This window comes from Zootoca vivipara, chromosome 17 (assembly GCF_963506605.1).
Source record: "Zootoca vivipara chromosome 17, rZooViv1.1, whole genome shotgun sequence".
Lineage (NCBI taxonomy): Eukaryota > Metazoa > Chordata > Lepidosauria > Squamata > Lacertidae > Zootoca > Zootoca vivipara.
In genome coordinates, this window is record NC_083292.1 from 13,964,454 (window position 1) to 13,983,312 (window position 18,859).

General features: G+C 45.7%; 1 protein-coding gene across 4 annotated transcripts in view; it reads left to right on the plus strand.

The window, feature by feature from the left end:
- The window catches only part of CLTCL1 (clathrin heavy chain like 1), a 62,519-nt gene extending 44,786 nt beyond the window's left edge, over positions 1-17,733 (plus strand). Inside the window, exons 25-34 of one of the 4 annotated variants that reach the window (XM_060269801.1) lie at positions 670-837; positions 1,393-1,542; positions 2,218-2,349; positions 2,779-2,889; positions 5,766-5,936; positions 6,155-6,376; positions 7,522-7,542; positions 11,115-11,190; positions 12,125-12,157; positions 13,426-17,733. In XM_060269801.1, the coding sequence (XP_060125784.1) occupies positions 670-837; positions 1,393-1,542; positions 2,218-2,349; positions 2,779-2,889; positions 5,766-5,936; positions 6,155-6,376; positions 7,522-7,542; positions 11,115-11,190; positions 12,125-12,150 (1,077 nt within the window). In that variant the 3' untranslated portion in view covers positions 12,151-12,157; positions 13,426-17,733. The remainder of the gene's footprint in view (positions 1-669; positions 838-1,392; positions 1,543-2,217; positions 2,350-2,778; positions 2,890-5,765; positions 5,937-6,154; positions 6,377-7,521; positions 7,543-11,114; positions 11,191-12,124; positions 12,158-13,425) is intronic. The other 3 variants (XM_035097942.2, XM_060269802.1, XM_035097944.2) reach the window with 3 other exon arrangements.
- The last annotated feature ends 1,126 nt before the right edge of the window (positions 17,734-18,859 follow it).

Consider the following 18,859-nt stretch of genomic DNA (forward strand, 5'->3'; position numbering starts at 1 on the left):
TATGGCTTAAGTTAATGTTAATTGATATTCCGTATGTACAGGGCTAAAGCCAGGTGTACATCTCTAGAAAACTGTAGCTGGAGGAATTAATGTTATGCCACGAGTTTTCTTTGCTTCAGTAGAATATTCTACACATTCATAAGGAGGCTAGAGAACCACTTCAAATGGCTGTGCAGATGCACCAAGGTGTGTCGTCAGTGTGTCATACAGCACTCAAAATGTTGGGTCTTCTAGTTCCCAGCTGCTGCTTCATATTAAATGGCCCACATACCTTATCCTTCACTTATGAACAAGCAACTGCAATTGTACCTCGGATTTCGAACGTATTCTGTTCTGGAAGACAGTTCGGCTTCCAAAACCGAGGCGCAAAGGGCCTTGCAGAGGTGACTTGCAATTTCAATGGAAACTGCTGAGTTTTTGGCGTTCGAAAACCAAAACGTTTGGCTTCTGAGACACTTGAAAACCCAGGTACTACTGTGCTACTAACTTTGAATGTTGCCTAAAGGTGTTTAGGACATCCTATACCTAAGTTAAACAGTCTCCTCTGCAATCTTTTTAATACATTCCATCTTCAAGCGTTATCACTGGTTTTAAAATTGCAAGGCTTTTTCATTTTTCTTTGCAAGTGAGGTTTATGCTTCTTAAACGTGCTGTGGTCTTTAATCCTAGGATCGCGGATACTTTGAAGAGCTGATTGCCCTCTTAGAAGCTGCTCTGGGCCTCGAGCGTGCCCACATGGGGATGTTCACAGAACTTGCCATCTTGTACTCTAAATACAAACCACAGAAGATGAGAGAGCACCTGGAATTGTTTTGGTCCAGAGTCAACATTCCCAAGGTATTTGGCAATATACCTGCAATTGAGTCAATCATATAACACAAATTATTTAAAAGTTGTTTTAAAAATGCCACTTACTCTGCTTTCCAAGCAAAAAAAAATTCATGTCAATTCAAATAAAATAAGAACTGTATTGGACATAGGTGGAAAAACGTCATAGGAGAAGGCTAATATCTAAAGACATTCTAGAAGAAAGGTTTTACTGTGGAAAGCTGGGAGTGAGGGGGCCAGGTGAATATTGAGGACGAGAGGAGTGGGCAGTTCCTGGGGGAAATGGAGAAAAGATCCTTACCTGCTCAGTTGCCCACCTTCTGATTTCCATAAGCAGGACAATGCAGAATGTGGCACCCAGCGGTGGAATACTGGGCAAGTTCATGTGGGTAGAAGTAGTTCTTCAGATATCTTGGCCTCAGGCTATTTAAGGCTTGTACTGTCAACGATGACATACTTTAATTGGGCCCCGAATTAAACAGAGCAAGTGCCATGAACTCTGTCTTTTCAGCGGGCTCTTTGGCTACTGCCTGATTTGTACCCTGCCTTTCCTCTCACCACAAGGTGCTTCGGGCGGCAGAACAGGCCCATCTTTGGGGAGAGCTGGTTTTCCTCTATGACAAATACGAAGAATATGACAACGCAATAATTACAATGATGAACCACCCTACCGATGCATGGAAGGAAGGGCAGTTCAAGGACATAATTGCAAAGGTAAGCAGCTGCAATGGTAACAACTCCTCAGCTTGACCCCAAAACATGTTGAGTTTCACACCAGTTCAGGTATTCAGATCTGTTGGTGTGTCTTGAAAACCCAGCGGGTGGCCAAGGGACTATTAAGACATGGCCAAATCTTCCTGTGGCAGAAACACCATACATCATTCAGCTTCTTAATAATACATTCTGATTTTCTAAAGTTGCGTCTCTGAGAAACAGGAGCTTATGCACCCTCATCCAATCCATTATTGCCAGACACTGTTTTAGCACCAAAACAGCTTCCTCAGATTTAGACGGAAAGAAGAGAGAAAGAGAGTTGGGTATCATCTGCATACTGGTGGCACCGAACCTCAAAGCTCCAGGCAAGCTCTCCCAGCAGTTTCATGTGATTTTTGACAACTATTAACCCTTTTATCCAGCCCAACACAGCATCAGACATGCATCACTTCTTGGGTACACTTAAGTTAGCAACTAGGATTCAATTTTCTAAAGATGGCAGCATGATAAAGCTTGCAGGTTTATTTATTTATTTGCTCTAACTTTTTGTACTGCTGTGCAGAGCTGTTAAAGACTATTGAGCACCAAATAAGAGGGCCATAGTTCACTAAATACTGTTCGTTAAGTCACTCTCGGGGGCAGCCAATTATCTCACAGCTTGAATTTGTTCTCTAGGTGGCCAATGTGGAGCTATATTACAAAGCGCTGCAGTTTTACTTGGATTATAAACCACTGCTGATCAATGATCTCCTCCTGGTATTATCTCCAAGGCTGGATCACACCAGGACGGTCAGCTTTTTCTCCAAGGTGAGTTAGAGGAGGCACAAATTTAAAATGGGCTAAATGACATACTTCTCTTGAAGACCTTTCCATTTCAAATTGTACATTCAAGGCAAAAGGGGTTTCATCTCTTATCATGCTGAGACATAATAATAATAATAATAATAATAATAATAATAATAATAATAATACCCCGCCCATCTGGCCGGGTTTCCTTAGACTAACTTTTCCCCGTTTCCAAATCCTCTTGTTGCACACATAAATTTGTATAAAATGACTTAAGGTCTTAAATTGTGGATATACCATTTGTTCCAATAAGGTTTTGTTTTGGGAGATGACCAGTTTCTAGGGTTTAATGTGACTTAATTTGTTGGGCCCTAATACCTTAGAGATGTACTTTGTGGGAGGCCCTTCAGCAAGAACAGCTCTTTGCCTAAACAGTTGCATTGCCTCTAGGTTAATCAGCTGCCTCTAGTGAAACCTTACTTGCGCTCGGTCCAGAATCATAATAATAAAGGAGTCAATGAAGCACTGAACAATCTTCTGACAGAGGAGGAAGACTACCAGGTGAGTTTCTGGGAACAGCGATTATGGCATTTTTCTATAGAAGCCCAATTATGGTATGTATGCAAAATGACCGCATAATTTAAAATGCTTAACCTTTGTATCAGATCCATGCATTCCTCTTCAGCCAGGCCTTGGGTTGATTTATTAATATGCAATGGCCTTTTAAATGTGTTTGTGGGAGGGGGGTTCTTATTAATTTTTGTTGTAACTATTTTGTGCTTTTACCCTATATTTTTTATCTCGTGAACTGCCCTGAGACCTTCAGAATGAAGGGCAGTATATAAATTAAATAAGTAAGTAAGTAAGTACCGTGTTTCTCATATTTTAAGGCATCCCCCAAAAATAAGCCATGACAGGATTTCAAAGGGTTGGTGAAAAATAAGACATACCCCGAAAATAAGCACTATCGCAAAGCCCCGACCGAGCGAGAGGTGAAGCCGCGGGACCCAGCAGGAGCTCCCTGCCTGCTTCCCCGAGCCGTAGCGCATCGGGGGACAGAGCCGAAGATCGGTGGGCGCTCCTTGCTGGGCTTGACAAGCCCGGGAAACAGCGCCCGCCGATCTTCGGACCTGTGCTGTGTGACGGGCGGGGGTGGGGGGGAGCGGAGATCGTTCTCCGCTCTCCCCCCACCCCCGCCTGTCACCGAAGATCGGCGGGCGCTCCTTGCTGGGCTTGACAAGCCCGGCAAACAGCGCCCGCTGATCTTCGGACCTGTGCTGTGTGACAGGCGGGGGTGGGGGGGAAGCGGAGATCGTTCTCCGCTCTCCCCCCACCCCCGCCTGTCCCCGAAGATCGGCGGGCGCTGTTTGCTGGGCTTGACAAGCCCGGCAAACAGCGCCCGCCGATCTTCGGACCTGTGCTGTGTGACAGGCGGGGGTGGGGGGGAAGCGGAGATCGTTCTCCGCTCTCCCCCCCACCCTCGCCTGTCACCGAAGATCGGCGGGCGCTGTTTGCTGGGCTTGACAAGCCCGGCAAACAGCGCCCGCCGATCTTCGGACCTGTGCTGTGTGACGGGCGGGGGTGGGGGGGGAAGCGGAGATCGTTCTCCGCTCTCCCCCCACCCCCACCTGTCACCGAAGATCGGCGGGCGCTGTTTGCTGGGCTTGACAAGCCCGGCAAACAGCGCCCGCCGATCTTCGGCCCTGTGCTGTGTGACGGGCGGGGGTGGGGGGAAGCGGAGATCTTTCTCCGCTCTCCCCCCACCCCCGCCTGTCACCGAAGATGGGTGGGCGCTGTTTGCCGGGCTTGACAAGCCCGGCAAACAGTGCCCGCCGATCTTCGGCCCTGTGCTGTGTGACGGGCGGGGGTGGGAGGGAAGCGGAGATCGTTCTCCGCTCTCCCCCCACCCCCTCCTGTCACCGAAGATCGGCGGGCGCTCCTTGCCGGGCTTGAAAAGCCCGGCAAGGAGCGCCCGCCGATCTTCGGCCCTGTGCTGTGTGACGGGCGGGGTGGGGGGGAAAGCGGAGATCGTTCTCCGCTCTCCCCCCACCCCCGCCTGTCACCGAAGATCGGTGGGCGCTGTTTGCCGGGCTTGACAAGCCCGGCAAACAGCGCCCGCCGATATCGGCCCTGTGCTGTGTGACGGGCGGGGGTGGGGGGGAAGCGGAGATCGTTCTCCGCTCTCCCCCCACCCCCGCCTGTCACCGAAGATCGGCGGGCGCTCCTTGCTGGGCTTGACAAGCCCGGCAAACAGCGCCCGCCGATCTTCGGCCCTGTGCTGTGTGACGGGCGGGGGTGGGGGGAAGCGGAGATCGTTCTCCGCTCTCCCCCCACCCCCGCCTGTCACCGAAGATCGGCGGGCGCTGTTTGCTGGGCTTGACAAGCCCGGCAAACAGCGCCCGCCGATCTTCGGCCCTGTGCTGTGTGACGGGCGGGGTGGGGGGGAAGCGGAGATCGTTCTCCGCTCTCCCCCCACCCCCGCCTGTCACCAAAGATCGGCGGGCGCTGTTTGCTGGGCTTGACAAGCCCGGCAAACAGCGCCCGCCGATCTTCGGACCTGTGCTGTGTGACAGGCGGGGGTGGGGGGGAAGCGGAGATCGTTCTCCGCTCTCCCCCCACCCCCGCCTGTCACCGAAGATCGGTGGGCGCTGTTTGCTGGGCTTGACAAGCCCGGCAAACAGCGCCCGCCGATATCGGCCCTGTGCTGTGTGACGGGCGGGGGTGGGGGGGAAGCGGAGATCGTTCTCCGCTCTCCCCCCACCCCCGCCTGTCCCCGAAGATCGGCGGGCGCTGTTTGCTGGGCTTGACAAGCCCGGCAAACAGCGCCCGCCGATCTTCGGCCCTGTGCTGTGTGACGGGCGGGGGTGGGGGGGAAGCGGAGATCGTTCTCCGCTCTCCCCCCACCGCCGCCTGTCACCAAAGATCGGCGGGCGCTCCTTGCTGGGCTTGACAAGCCCGGCAAACAGCGCCCGCATGCACTTTATTAAAAAATAAGACATCCCTTGTAAATAAGCCATGTCGTGTTTTTTTGAGGAAAAAATTAATATAAGACATGTCTTATAATATGAGAAACACGGTAAGTAAGTAAGTAAATAAATTCTCTCTCTCTCTCTCTCTCTCTCTCACACACACACACACACACACACACACACACCATTTGCCCAGAAGGCCCTTGGGCTGAAAAATGTTCCCCATCACTGCATTAAACAGTTCTGAGGCCAGTGGTTTTAAGTACGTGCATAGTAGTTTCTGATGTAAATCTGTAACCCCCTACCTACTTAAAGCCCATGGGAGAATACCCTTTGTGTTTTGCTGTGTTCAGAAGCTTTGACAAAATCTTCCAGCCACCTCCATGATACAGCACTGTAGGCTTAGCATCGTTTTTAGCAATTTGCTCCTCCATGTGCCTGACTATAACTTTCTCCCCCTTCAAATAGGGCTTGCGAGCATCCATTGATGCCTACGACAACTTCGATAACATTACATTGGCTCAGCGTCTAGAGAAACATGAGTTGATTGAGTTCAGGCGCATTGCTGCTTACCTGTACAAAGGCAATAACAGATGGAAGCAGAGTGTGGAGCTCTGCAAGAAAGATCGCTTATATAAGGTCTGTTTTTGTTTAGCGTTGTTAGTTCCTCCTTGTATGTACTGGGAGCATGTGGGATGGAATTTGAAACAATTTTTTTATCGTAAAAGCCTGCAGAAGATGGAGCAGTCCTACACCTGCTTTTGCGCCTATGCATCCTGCTCTAGCATGATGCATAAGTAGTCTGATGTAGTTACTTCATGGCTCTAAATAAGTTTCATGGTGTTGGTGTTCTGTAGGATGCTATGCAGTATGCCGCAGAATCCAAAGATGCTGAGCTGGCAGAGAAACTGCTTCAGTGGTTTCTGGAAGAAGACAAGAAAGAGTGTTTCGCAGCTTCTCTCTTCACGTGTTACGACTTGTTGCATCCGGACGTGGTCCTTGAGCTGGCATGGAGGCACAACATTATGGACTTTGCGATGCCTTATTTTATCCAGGTGATGAGGGAGTACCTGACCAAAGTAAGTGTGGCTTCTCTAGAAAGGGTTATTGCTTCAATCTCGAGTCCTGGGTGACATGCTTCAAATTTTTGCCTTTAAAAAGACTTGGCAAAATGCTTCAGTTACCGAATTGCTTTAAATGTCATATTGCGAATGGTGGGGTAGAGACTTGCAGGAATCCTGAGATCCAGCCTGAAAAAATTAAGGAAACTACAAAAAGGACTAGTTCTCGGCATACATTTTCTGGAACTTGCCAACGCCTAGTTAGTAGATTTCCTCTTTTTTATTATTTTATTTTTAGCCTCCCACTACAGATGGCCAGACATACTAGCCAAAACTCCTCCTGGCTGCTCCCATTGCCGCTAAACCTTAAGATTTTGGGGGTTTTTTCATGAAGAAGTTGATCTCTATTCTTTTTCACTTTTAAACATTTGGGCTACTTCACTTTTACTAGCTCACTTGAATAAAACACCTTCTTTTAGATGCTTTCCCCTACTTGGAATAATGTGCTCACACGCTGCTCTCCGTGAGCTGCATGGATCTGCTGTTTCCTTTTTATTCTTTTGACTGCCTTTTAAAAAGGCCCCAGGGTGGGATGCTGAAAGCTGCCTGGATCTTGGAGGTCTGTAACTGATAATGATAAGCATGTATTTCAGGCCAAAGGGACTCTTACATACTCAGCCTTTTTGTAAGCACATGGGTATTAAAATAATAACAATTTTCCACTAGAATAAAGCAAGATCAAAATAGCACCAGCAAAAATCTGGTTATCCCTTTGCCCTTCCCCACATCAGCCCAGGTTTAACCTTTGTAGTTACTGATAACTTTCATTAATTTAGTGTGCAAGCATATTGACAAGTACAGTGTAGGTTTTGGATTTGTGCAAGACAACCCTTTTAATAGGTCATCTCTGAAAGTGCATTGCGGATTAAGTATTGTAATGCTAAGTAAGCTTTCCATGTATATAAACTTCCCACTTTTGTGTTAAGTAAGATATTGGTTTCCCATAGGTTTAAATGCTGAGTATGCTTCTTTTCTGTGTGGGTCTCCTTTCCTATTTCTCCCTGCAAACTCCCCTGCCCATGTTTGTGTGATCTTTGCTTTTTCTTGAAATTGATTTTCTGGCTTATTGATTTTAAGTATTCCCCCTCTGAATTTTCTTGCAGGTTGATGGTCTGTTTAATAAGGTGACCGTTGCTCTGGTTTTACATTGGCTTTTTAAATTTGTGTCCCTAAAACGTATCTAAGGCTATTTGGGAGTCTTAGCTGTAGCTTTTGCTGAAAAGCAGAATAATCTAGCTTTGGTCTAACTAATACCATAGTAAATATCTCTTCCACTGTAGCTTGGGGAAAATCCAACCAGACCTAGCTTATAGTGTGCCTACTAGCTGCAAAGTAGCTCAGAATTCAGTTGTTTTAGGCACAGCAGCCAATTTTTCATCTTTAAGATGCTTATCTGCCTACAGTGCCTCCATTATTTGGGAAGTTTGCATCTGAAATGTCCAAATCTAATGCAGTATCAAGGTACAGTGGAACTTCGGTTTATGAACACTGCGGACCCATCTGGAACGGATTAATTCACTTTCCATTACTTTCAATGGGAAAGTTCGCTTCAGTTTATGAACGCTTCAGTTTATGAACAGACTTCCGGAACCAATTGTGCTAATAAACCGAGGTACCGCTGTAGTTGAGGCTTCCCATGGTGGCCTAGCAAGGCCCTAACAAGCTAGTATTGGGGGGCCAAAGTGTGTAAAATGAAGTTCTAATAATAATATTAATAATACATTTTTTACACTTGGGATATAACTTGAGACTTAGATCTTATGAGCGCTACCATCCTCTTATCAAGCTGAACTCTGGTTGGATTTTACAAGTGGCAAGTGTCTACTAAATGATTCAGTCTTCCTGAAAGAGCATGCATGAAAAGACTGCTTTTAAAATAAGAACTAATCTAGTACATGGAGGTAGTAATTAATTGGAGAACGAATTTCCCCATTTTTTATGTAAATAATTGTTTTAACTCCCCTCATGTGTACCTAACAGCAAGACGTGCATCCCTGTACCAAAATACATGCCTCCTATTAACAAACTTTTGAACACCCTTAAAAAAAGTAGGGCTAGAAACCGATATCCCAGGAGATAACAAAGGTGGATATGCAAGAGGCTGTAGGTGGAAGATGCATCTCAGATCTGACGGGAGCTACCTCTTGGGTGTGGGGAGGAGGAGAACTTATGATCAGATTCCTGGGCCAGCAGCCTTTAACATCCAATAGGAGTGCTGCAGCTTCTGTTGCGAAGGTATTACAATTCTGTTGACAGACCCATCGTTGATTGGTGAGTGGGTGGGCAGATGCCACACTTGCAAGGCCAGAATAACGCCATTAATAGTAGCTTCCAAGAGGAAAGTTGCTGCAAATGCAAAAACTAAGTAGCAGCTAAGGAAACTAGTAAAGGTAAAGAGGCCCCTGACCATCAGGTCCAGTCGTGTCCAACTCTGGGGTTGCGGCACTCATCTCGCTCTATAGGCCGAGGGAGCCAGCAGACAGCTTCCAGGTCATGTGGCCAGCATGACAAAGCCGCTTCTGGCAAACCAGAACAGTGCACAGAAATGCCGTTTACCTTCCCGCCGGAGCGGTTCCTATTTATCTACTTGCACTTTGATGTGCTTTTGAACTGCTAGGTGGGCAGGAGCTGGGACCGAGCAACGGGAGCTCACCCCGTTGCAGGGATTCGAACCGCCAACCTTCTGATCAGCAAGCCCTAGACTCTGTGGTTTAACCCACAGCGCCACCTGGGTCCAGGAAACTAGACATATCCTATTCAGTTTCAAGCCAGTAGGTAAACAGTGTCTGGCAGCTTTTATGAGGTAATATTGAATATTAGCTTCGCAAAAGTTAGTATTGCTGTTGGGGTTAAACCCAGGATATAGATTCCCCCCCCCTTTAGCTTGAATATTTTTAAAGTGTTGGAATGTAACAGCAACCAAGAGAGCTTAGATTTCTCCTCTTAATGGGACCGATTATGTTAGTACTGGGGTTCCTGTCCAGAGAAAAGTATCCTTTTTTGGCGGCGGCGGGGGGGGGGGGTAACTTCATCCAAAAATGGGAAATCAAAGTGCACCATTAAAACTTCTGCAATACAATAAAATTAAAAGGAATGCTGCCCAAGCGTACCAAGACATGAAACTGCAAGAATCCCATGACATTCTGGCCTTCACACAGTGGCAGGAACCTGCTGACTGGTATTACAACCCTGCCTTTTACATAGGAATCGCTTACAGAAGTGAAATGTAATTGAAAAAAATGTAACAGCAGCCTGGTCCCTGGATAAGACATAACTAGACTGAGGAGTTTTCTCTCACATCCAAGAGGATGCAACTGCTCTTCAGCTGTCTGGCTTAGCAAAAAGCAAACCCTCTTCCAGTCTTGGATATGCTTCCTCTTGAGTAAACTTCAATATTTAAGCTGCTCTAAGCAATGATGGTGACATTACAGTGGTACGTTTAGGAGACATGCTGAAATGGCAGCTTGAACCTAAACAGACCCTCTTCTGGTATGACTTTAAATTTCCAGGAGCTTGCCTTCCAATCCAAAGCAATGTGAAACCTCATTGTAATGGCAGCTGTTAAATGTTGCTTGCAGGGTATTTGCAGAAACCCCACTAATTGGTCTGGCAGCTCTGAATTGGATCAAACAAACTACTTTCTTTGGGGTTGTGCCACTGAAACTGTATGTTGACAGTAAAACCAGACCGCAGTGTCCGTAAAATGCACATCAGATTCTATAGGTAAGGAAGAGTTTCTTCCAATGAGTAGAGATGTCCAGGTCCTCATCTGCACAACATGGGGTGAGGACCTGCTTGTCACGTCTGGCCTTGCCGCCTGTTTGCATAAGCCAAAGAAGCCTTTGAAGTGTCACGTTTCCCCTTGACCAACTGGGAACTCTGTTCAGAACACAGGCGGAGAAGGGGACCACGCTGCTGTTTGCTCCCCTCGTCCCCTCCAAAAAAAAGAAAAGGCTGGTTTGGGGAAGAGGAGAAGCGAACAATGCATCGAGTGTGCTACCTATGTCTATCTTTATCCCTCCCTGTCTGATGGCTAGGTCACTCCGTGCTAGTGGTACACTGTTGCCCCCCCATCCCAGTAAAGCACATTTGGAGGGGAAAGTCAATAGCCATTGACTTATGGGTGGGAGGAAGTAACAACATGCAGTCAGGGACACCATTGGTGTGAGGATTAAGCTTGTCCCTGGTGAACTTCATGCCCAGCACGAGGAACACGTTTCACCTCCCTACAGCTGTCCAGATTTTTTATTTTTTCAGTGCTATGCCAATTTGTTCTAAGGGACCATTGAAGTAAGTTAGGGGCTCATTGGGTTAGCTCTGGGTTCTGTTGCTTGATGGAATGTGGGAACTGGCTCTTGCAGGTAACGGGTGTTTCAAAAGGTGAATCTAGTCCGAAGCTCCCTGTGACTTAATTGTTCTGTGAACTTGACCACGCATTTTTGCTTGTGCCACAGGCCATCCTATTAAAGAGTTGATCTCTGGCAGTTGAGCAAATTCTGAAACTGGACTTAGTTCTGAAAGTCGATCACCAGCAGGAAGTTGTGCTAGATCCGCTGACACGTTGAGACATAAATATTTTTAAATGAAAGCTGGAATGGAAATACTTGGGAGGGGGGGGGCATCTGTACTGTAGGAGGTCACAGAACTTGGGCGCTAAGAAGTTCCTTCATGAGTTTCCTTTCACTTTACAACTTAGGTGGATAAACTTGATGCTTCTGAAAGCCTAAGGAAAGAAGAGGAACAAGTAACTGAACCCACTCCAATAGTATTTGGTAGGTGAAGACTTGCTTTCTTTTTGTTAGGCTCTCAACTGAGAAGCATTTCCAGAAATCCAAAATAAAAAAAATCCCTCCAGTAGCACCTTAGAGACCAACTAAGTTTGTCATTGGTATGAGCTTTCATGTGCATGCACACTTCTTCAGATCCGAAATCCAGTATTGGAACTTAACAACCCCCCCATGTGTTAATGCTGAAATAGAACTTGAGATTTCTCCACAGGATCTAACTAAAAATCTGTTGCTGCTAGTGACTGCCATGTCGTCATCATAATATAATTCAAGATACTGGTATTTCAGAAGAAATCTAGTTTATGTTAGGTTTTCTCTAGCTGTCCTGGAAGCAGCCATGCACCCCACTTGTTTACTGAAGTAAACTGACTTACTTCCTAGCAATTTTCTCTAGGATTGCAGCCTTTACAGATTCTGGATGCTTTTCAAAGAGGTTTATTGGACACACACACACATAATGAACCAGTGTTGGGATAAAACAGCTGTGGTTTTAAAATTATTTCCTATTTATATGATCTGTGAGTGGAGGCTGAACTAGGCAGATCCTGCTCCTGAAAGCTTGGAAGAAATTTCATGGTTGCAGAAAAGTGTGCGGGTGTACAAAAGAAGTCCTGTAGATATGGAATATTACACTACATTCGGCTCTCGGCCTTTTTTCCCAGTAGAAAACACCCTCTCTAGTTAAAATGTTTTGCCATTTCAAGAAGTGCAGTATCTCCAGATGGGCAAGGGTGTTCTTGGTACGTCTGAACTATGGTAGGGGGAAACCTTCCTTTCTGCGGGTGGCAAGACTCTTGGAGATTAAATCTTCTGGAAAAACAGAATCCCATTAAGGGAGGAAATGGTGCTTCTATTCCAGAAATGTGTAAAAAGTCTTTATTTTGGCAAAAGGTAGACTTTATTGACAATTGCATTCTAGGTTCCTCCATTAAAGGAAGTTCATGATGACGAGGTCAGTTTTCTATTGGGAATGGTTTTAAATGGGAGTTCAGTTTTCCCATGCATGAAGCATGCGTAGTTTTTTAGTAGAGTTTTAACAATGTGTGTCTGGTCTGTGGCAGAATTAATAAGCATAGGCTGGGGAAATACGACTAACAGATCTAACTGCAACGTGTTTAAAACTCTTGGATGTACAAATGTATATCATATGGGGTTTTTGTTTGAACTTAGATTCTCTTAATGTAGTTTTTTCAGGACCTGATAGGTGCCAGACAATTGAAACAAATCCTGACTCAGTCACTACTTCACCGCAGGGAAAGAGCGGGGAGGCATTTACTATAAAAAACAACCCCTGAGCTATTTTTTATATCATATGGGAGCTGTTCATTCAAGGGTTTCTCAGAAAGTCTTGGCTGTTTCCCAGTCATGAAAAGGGGGCAGGCAGCTCAAACATGCGGCTCCAGTGGAATTTCGAGAACTGTCGCTTGCTGTTGTCTTGCATGTCGGCCCTTCTTTTAAATCTGGATGGGCCTTAGCTCAGCAGTAGAACCATTGGGCACTTGACAACGTAGACCTATTGAAATTAACAGCCCTAACATAAGTCGTGTTCATTAACTGGGTCTCCTCAGAGTAAAACCCACCAATTACATTTGTTACCTCTCCCAAGGAGCTTCCTGTCCTCCCCATTCTGATCTTTGTAAAGTAAATCGGAGGCGGTGGTTTTCTCAGGTCACTCTGTTTCATGGCTGAGTGGGGGGGAGGAGGATTCGAACCTGCATCTTCCACAATCATAGTCCGGGATCTCAGCAATTGCACCGCACTGGCTCTCAAGACCACACAGGAGAGACCCCAGGTTCAGTCCTTTTGACTTTGCCAATTTAGAACTCAGTTCTGGAGAAAGACTCCTTACCTGAGATCTTGGAGCTACTTCTACTTAGATTAGACAGTATTTACAGTTTTTTTTTTAATCCTGTAAACCATCCTGTGATCCGCTGGTGAAGGTCAGTATGTAAATTTAATTATATATATACACACACACACACACACACACACACAAAGAAATAAAGATGGGCAAATAGCCTAACATAGTATAAGGCAGCTTCATGTGATGTTAGAGCTGGAAATGTACCGTTTGCTTTTTCTGTTTCAATCTTTTTAAAAAACAAACAGACAAACACAAGCCTGCATTTTGAATTGGGATTTGTTGGGTTCTGTGGGTATGCAAAAGGCCTTGCCTTCCAAGTGACTTAAACGGACCCCCCCTCCTTGTCTTTCTTCCAGGCCAGCAGCTGATGCTAACGGCAGGCCCAAACACAGTACCTCCACAGGCAAACTTCCCCTATGGCTACACGGCGCCAGGATTCACCCAGCCACCAGTTTACGGTTTCAATATGTAACGTGCGCTGCGAGACCTTTAACCGTCTCCGATCATCATCTTCCCGTCCCTTTTTTATTTTTTTTAACTTTTTCTCCAAGAAGGCACAGATGACTCCCTGCGTTGGCTTGAATGCCCTTTTCAGCCCACCCCTACTCCCCTTGGTTCAGAGACACCCAAAGGACACTGTGTTATTTATTGCTATGTCCTGTTACATTTCAACCTCAAAAGGCAGCTCTTCCCCCCACCCTCCTTTTATCTTGTTTTCCGTTAGCGACATTTCAAGGCTCTGTCTGAAGCGGAGGCAACACTCCCAACTAAAACCAACAACCCAGCATTAACTTCTGGGGGCTAGGAGGAGTTCTGCTGGTGGTTTTGGGCGTTTTAGTGCTGCTTTCCCCCTCTCTCCTTCCAGAGTCCTCTCTCTAGCCGCATGCATGCTGGGGCAGCGTCCTCTGGCACCAAGCTGTTAACGTGTTAAAAAGTACTGTAACAGATGAAGCAGAACCTTCCAACTGGTGAGATATATGAAAATTGTATGTAACACACACCTCCCCATTTGTTTGTAGCGCTGTGAAAAAAAAGGAAATAAAAAGTTTATTTGGAGGCGACAGGGGAAGAGAGGTGACACAGTTTACAGAATGTTGCCCAAAAAAAAGCATCTATGCCTTCTGGAATTTTTTGTGTTTTTCTTTTTTTAAAAAAAAACCTTCCTTGGAGAATAAATTGGATCATATCTCAGAGCAGACACTCCCCATATTTTTTTTCCTGTAGTACGTAATAGCATGATACTCAATGGCATCAAATGGTACACGTTTTCAACAACATAACTTGGCTATGTGACTTTCTTTTTTTCTTGACAAGCAAATGTCAAAGAGAGTGTTGCCTGGGCAGCCATAAGTATTGTAAATGTGTGCAGCAGAGAGGACCATGTTGGTAAGAAATGAGTTTGGAAGCCCCGGGAAAAAGGGGTGCACCTCCTTGCGTGACTTGAAGTCTCGCCCTGAAAGTGAGTCTTCCTGCTTGGCTGGCTGTATTTGACCTGAAGCTCTAAAGCAGGCGCAGGGATGCTGCAACCTTCCGGGCTGCTCCTCCTATCATCCCTGACAACTCACCATGCTGGCTGAGGTGAGCTGGAGAGCCGGCAACAGTTCCAATTCCCATCCCCCACCCCACCCCTTTTCTGGCTCTGTGCAGGAATTCTGTGAGGTCAGATGGTCTGCCCACCAAACACACTCTCGCTTTTCTTCTTCTTCCCAATAGAGAATGCCAACAGGGATGTACTACTTTGTGCCACTCTTCAGAGACATATATCATTAACATTTTATGTACTTAAAACTAGATAATGTATAATTTATGGCTATGACTCTTGTGCTAATCATGGATATTATGAAAGTCCAATTATAAACATAAATCAAACCAGTGTCCACTGTGTGGTTTGAAACAAGGGGGCTGGAGGGGAGGTGCTGTGTCAGCCTAACGGTGCCTAAAGGGGTGCTTGTAGCAACCATGTAAATGTCCACAATTCTTTTCCTTGGCCGTGTTCTAGAACTAAACCAGAGGGGTTGTTTCCAAGTCAAAACTGGAGTCAGCTGAGCTTTGGCGCCCATAGATGTGGAAGTGCAACAGCTTTTATGCAATTGTGGAAAGTTGCGTAAGCCCCAAATGCTGTGCTAGTAAACCGATGAGTGTCAGAGCTGGGCGACATATTGATAAATTGTCTGAAACCAGTATGGCGTCAGATCACGATACCAGTTTCATACAATATTGAGCTGGCAATATTGAGTGAGCACCTATTCAGGCTGTCGTCCTGCCTGCCTTTGCCTTTGAGGAAGCCCCCTGCCCCTTCAGCTCATGCAAGCCGGAATGGTATGGGGGCTTGGCTCAGCTTGGGGGGCAGAAGGAGCACCTCTGGCTCACGTGAGCCTGAGCAGTATGGGGGCTTCCTCAGTAGGGCTGGGTGACGCAGCCAAGATACATTCCAGACACTGATATATCAGCATATACCGTATTTTTCTTCGTTCCATAAGACATACTTTTTTCCTCCTAAAAAGTAAGAGGAGATGTCTGTGCGTCTTATGGAGCAAATGCGTGGTCCCTGGAGCCGAATTGCCCAGGGGCTAAAGGCAGATTGTCCTTTTTTTTAAAGGAAAAAGAAAAAGCTAAAGGCTAACAGGGAATGAGTGCGTAGAAAGGAACCCGCTCAGCAGCTGATTGCAAGAGATTGGGGAGGGAAATAAGAGAGCTAGCTCCCTTCCCGGCCCCTTGCCTAGGCCTCAATTGTTGGCTGCAGAGGGAGACATGTGACTGGCTGATTAGATTATCTTTCTGGAAACTCTAGAAATGGGTCCCTTTCCTTTCCTAGAGAAGCTGCAAAACTGCGAGTTCAACCCCCCAAAAACAGGATTTTTTCCCTTTGCAAGTAAACTCAGCAACTTTGAGCTGATCCTTAAAAAATGGAGCTTTCTCCCTTTGCAAAAGAAGCTTCCTCAAATATTTAATTGGGGGGGGGGGCAAAGGCGCCTAGGCTTCTAGGAGTTGGCTGCTATGCCTAGGAGAATTCAAGAAAGCAAAAAAATTCATGATTTCCTCCTCTAAAAACTAGGTGTGTCCTACGGTCAGGTGCGTTCTATGGAGCGAAAAATACGGTAACGATATTTAGCTGCTGATATGTCACGATGTTGAAAACCAGATATCACCCAGCCCTACTGTCAAATCTAGCAACTGCCTTCAATCTGCAGTGATGTGTTTACTGTTCAGTGTGCTTGTTTCCCCACTGTTGCTTTCTTAATGCTCTCCCTCCTCCCACGGAAGAGAATGTGGCACCTAAAGTTAAAGCCAAACTTCCCATTGATTCGTATTTGTGAACCATGAAGCACAGGGGTGTCAATTCTGATGTAGTTTGGAGTCCAAAGACAAGCCTTACCTTTACCAAATACTGTGTTCCCTTGTGGTGGCAAAGATACTGGCTGAGTCTACGACAGCACAAAAACAGTTGACATTTGCTGCCCTTGAAAGTATCTTGGTCTCTTGCAAGGTCCTATTTTACCATAATAAGCAAGAGCTCCTTGAAAGCTCATAACACTAAGCTCGACTGAATGCTTAAAGTTTCTGGATGGTTAAAAGGCTCACTAGCCACATGTGATTTCCCTTTTCCTATGCCACCTGTTCTTCCTTTTTAAAACCTTGCTAAACTGAATAAAATGGCAAATAACTTTCTGCAGGCAGGCATTCAATAGTCCTGTGTACAGGATTCCTAAGTTCAAAGGTGTAGGTTTTGCTTTGTCTTTAATGAAACTTGATTTATTTATGACATGTGTATGCAGGCCCTTAACACGAGGATTTTTGTTTAGCTTACAATAAGCAAAAAGCAATTGAACTAAAAAGTAATAACAAGTGTTATAGGGAAATAGATAGATAGATATATACACACACACACAGCCAAACACAAATCTCCCAGTGAAAAACTGATTTATTTTTTTAAAGAAACTTGTATGTACATAGTCACTCACAGTAAGATTTTCATAGAGGTTGTCACTAAACTTTGGTCCTGACTTTTCCTCCCCAAGGAGCCCCAGGCTTGCAAACAAAAAAAGCAGCAAAACCATATATGATCAAAATAAATAAAAGCATTAATATCTAAAAACATTTGTAAATGTTCATATATTCACAAAATAATAATTTCAAGGTGGCGGAGAACAGTTTCTTTCAGATTTCAGTTGTCCAGGTGAACAGGAACGTTGAATGTTTTTAAATTTCTCCTGTCTCTTAAGGGGGGGGGAACCAAGACCACCTCACCAGGAAAGGCATACAAATGGTGAACTACGACTGAAGAGGCCCTGTCACAGGTCAGTGGTAACCAGATGGCACCCAGAAGTGACATCAGCAACAGGCTGTCTCCAGTCCATTACAATCATACCTTGGATCCTGAACGCCTTGGAACTGTGATGTTTTGGCTCCTGAATGCCACAAACCCAGAAGTGAGTGTTCCGGTTTGCGAACGTTTTTTGGAAGCCATACATCCCAACGGGGCTTCCGTGACTTCTGATAGATTGGCTGCAGGAGCTTCCTGCAGCTAATCAGAAGCCGTACTTTGGTTTCCGAATGTTTTGGAAGTCAAACGGACTTCCAGAACGGATTCCGTTCAACTTCCAAGGTACGACTGTGTATGGGACTTGAGATGGTTGTGCAACACACTACTGTGCCAGCTTGATGGGATTAGGCTTGATGGGAAGGAGGCAGGGGTTCACTGTTGAGAGGTTAATACAAGAGGTTAATACAATCCCATCCGCCAAGATGGGAATTGGTGGTGGGGTTATGCTTGCATGGGCACAGTACATCTGAAGTTCATTTCCCTAAACTGCAAGGCCGCATTTTAATTGGTGTCTGTGTTAGGAACCAAAGTGCCATGATTGTATAGCAGAACTGAAACACAAGTACAATAATTACAGGTGCTTTTTAGAAACTGCAGAAAGCAAGCACCATAGCCAGTGAGCCATTTAACCTCTCTCTGTGCCTGCCTCGGCATGTGTGTGCATCGTACAAAAGAAAACTCTTTGTTTTAGAAATACTGTCATTCCCACAAGTTTTAATAAATTTAAATAAAAGAATTGAGCTTCCTTTTTTTAGGAGAGCTGCAACACCACACCACGGTTCTAGAGTTTGTTTTGTTAATTGTGAGTTTACAGTTGCATGAAGGAGCATGCCTTAATTGAAATGCTGTGAGCCAGCATAAATTTAGTAGCCACTTGTAATCAAAGACCCTACTATTTAGGAAGTGGGCTGTGGTGTAGTTGCCCATTACTGGTAGGGCAGAAGGCAAGGAGGCCACCAGTAGGTGGCGCCAGAGATGGAAGCTTGCACCTTACAGATCCTGTTGGATTGCATTTTGACTCCCTGATGTAGCCCAAACCTGCCAGTCGGTTTTGTGGGAAGCCTTTACCCCTCTGACCTGTGGGTCTTCCCTATAAAATGAACCCCTTCTTAAGTGCAGAAGTAGGGAACCTGAGAGAGTGGAGTGTAATGAACGGGTATTTAATTAGCCCAACAGAGAATAAAATACACCCTGTACTTCATTAAGGCTAACTGAGCGTTCTGGGAAATTGACAATGCAAAGTTATTGGAGAACGTTTTACTGGCAAACCCCATTAAGGAGAAACATCCCGAAGAAGTGCCTACCGGTAGTGGTTGAATTTCGCCACAGAACATTTAATAAATACCAGGTCCAGCGGGGGGGGGGGCACGTGGAAGGCAGGGAATGAGTCTGGCCATAAGTACTACCCGGAGAATGGAAGAGTTAAATTTAATTCATAAATAAAAGCAAGTCTGATTTTTAAAAAA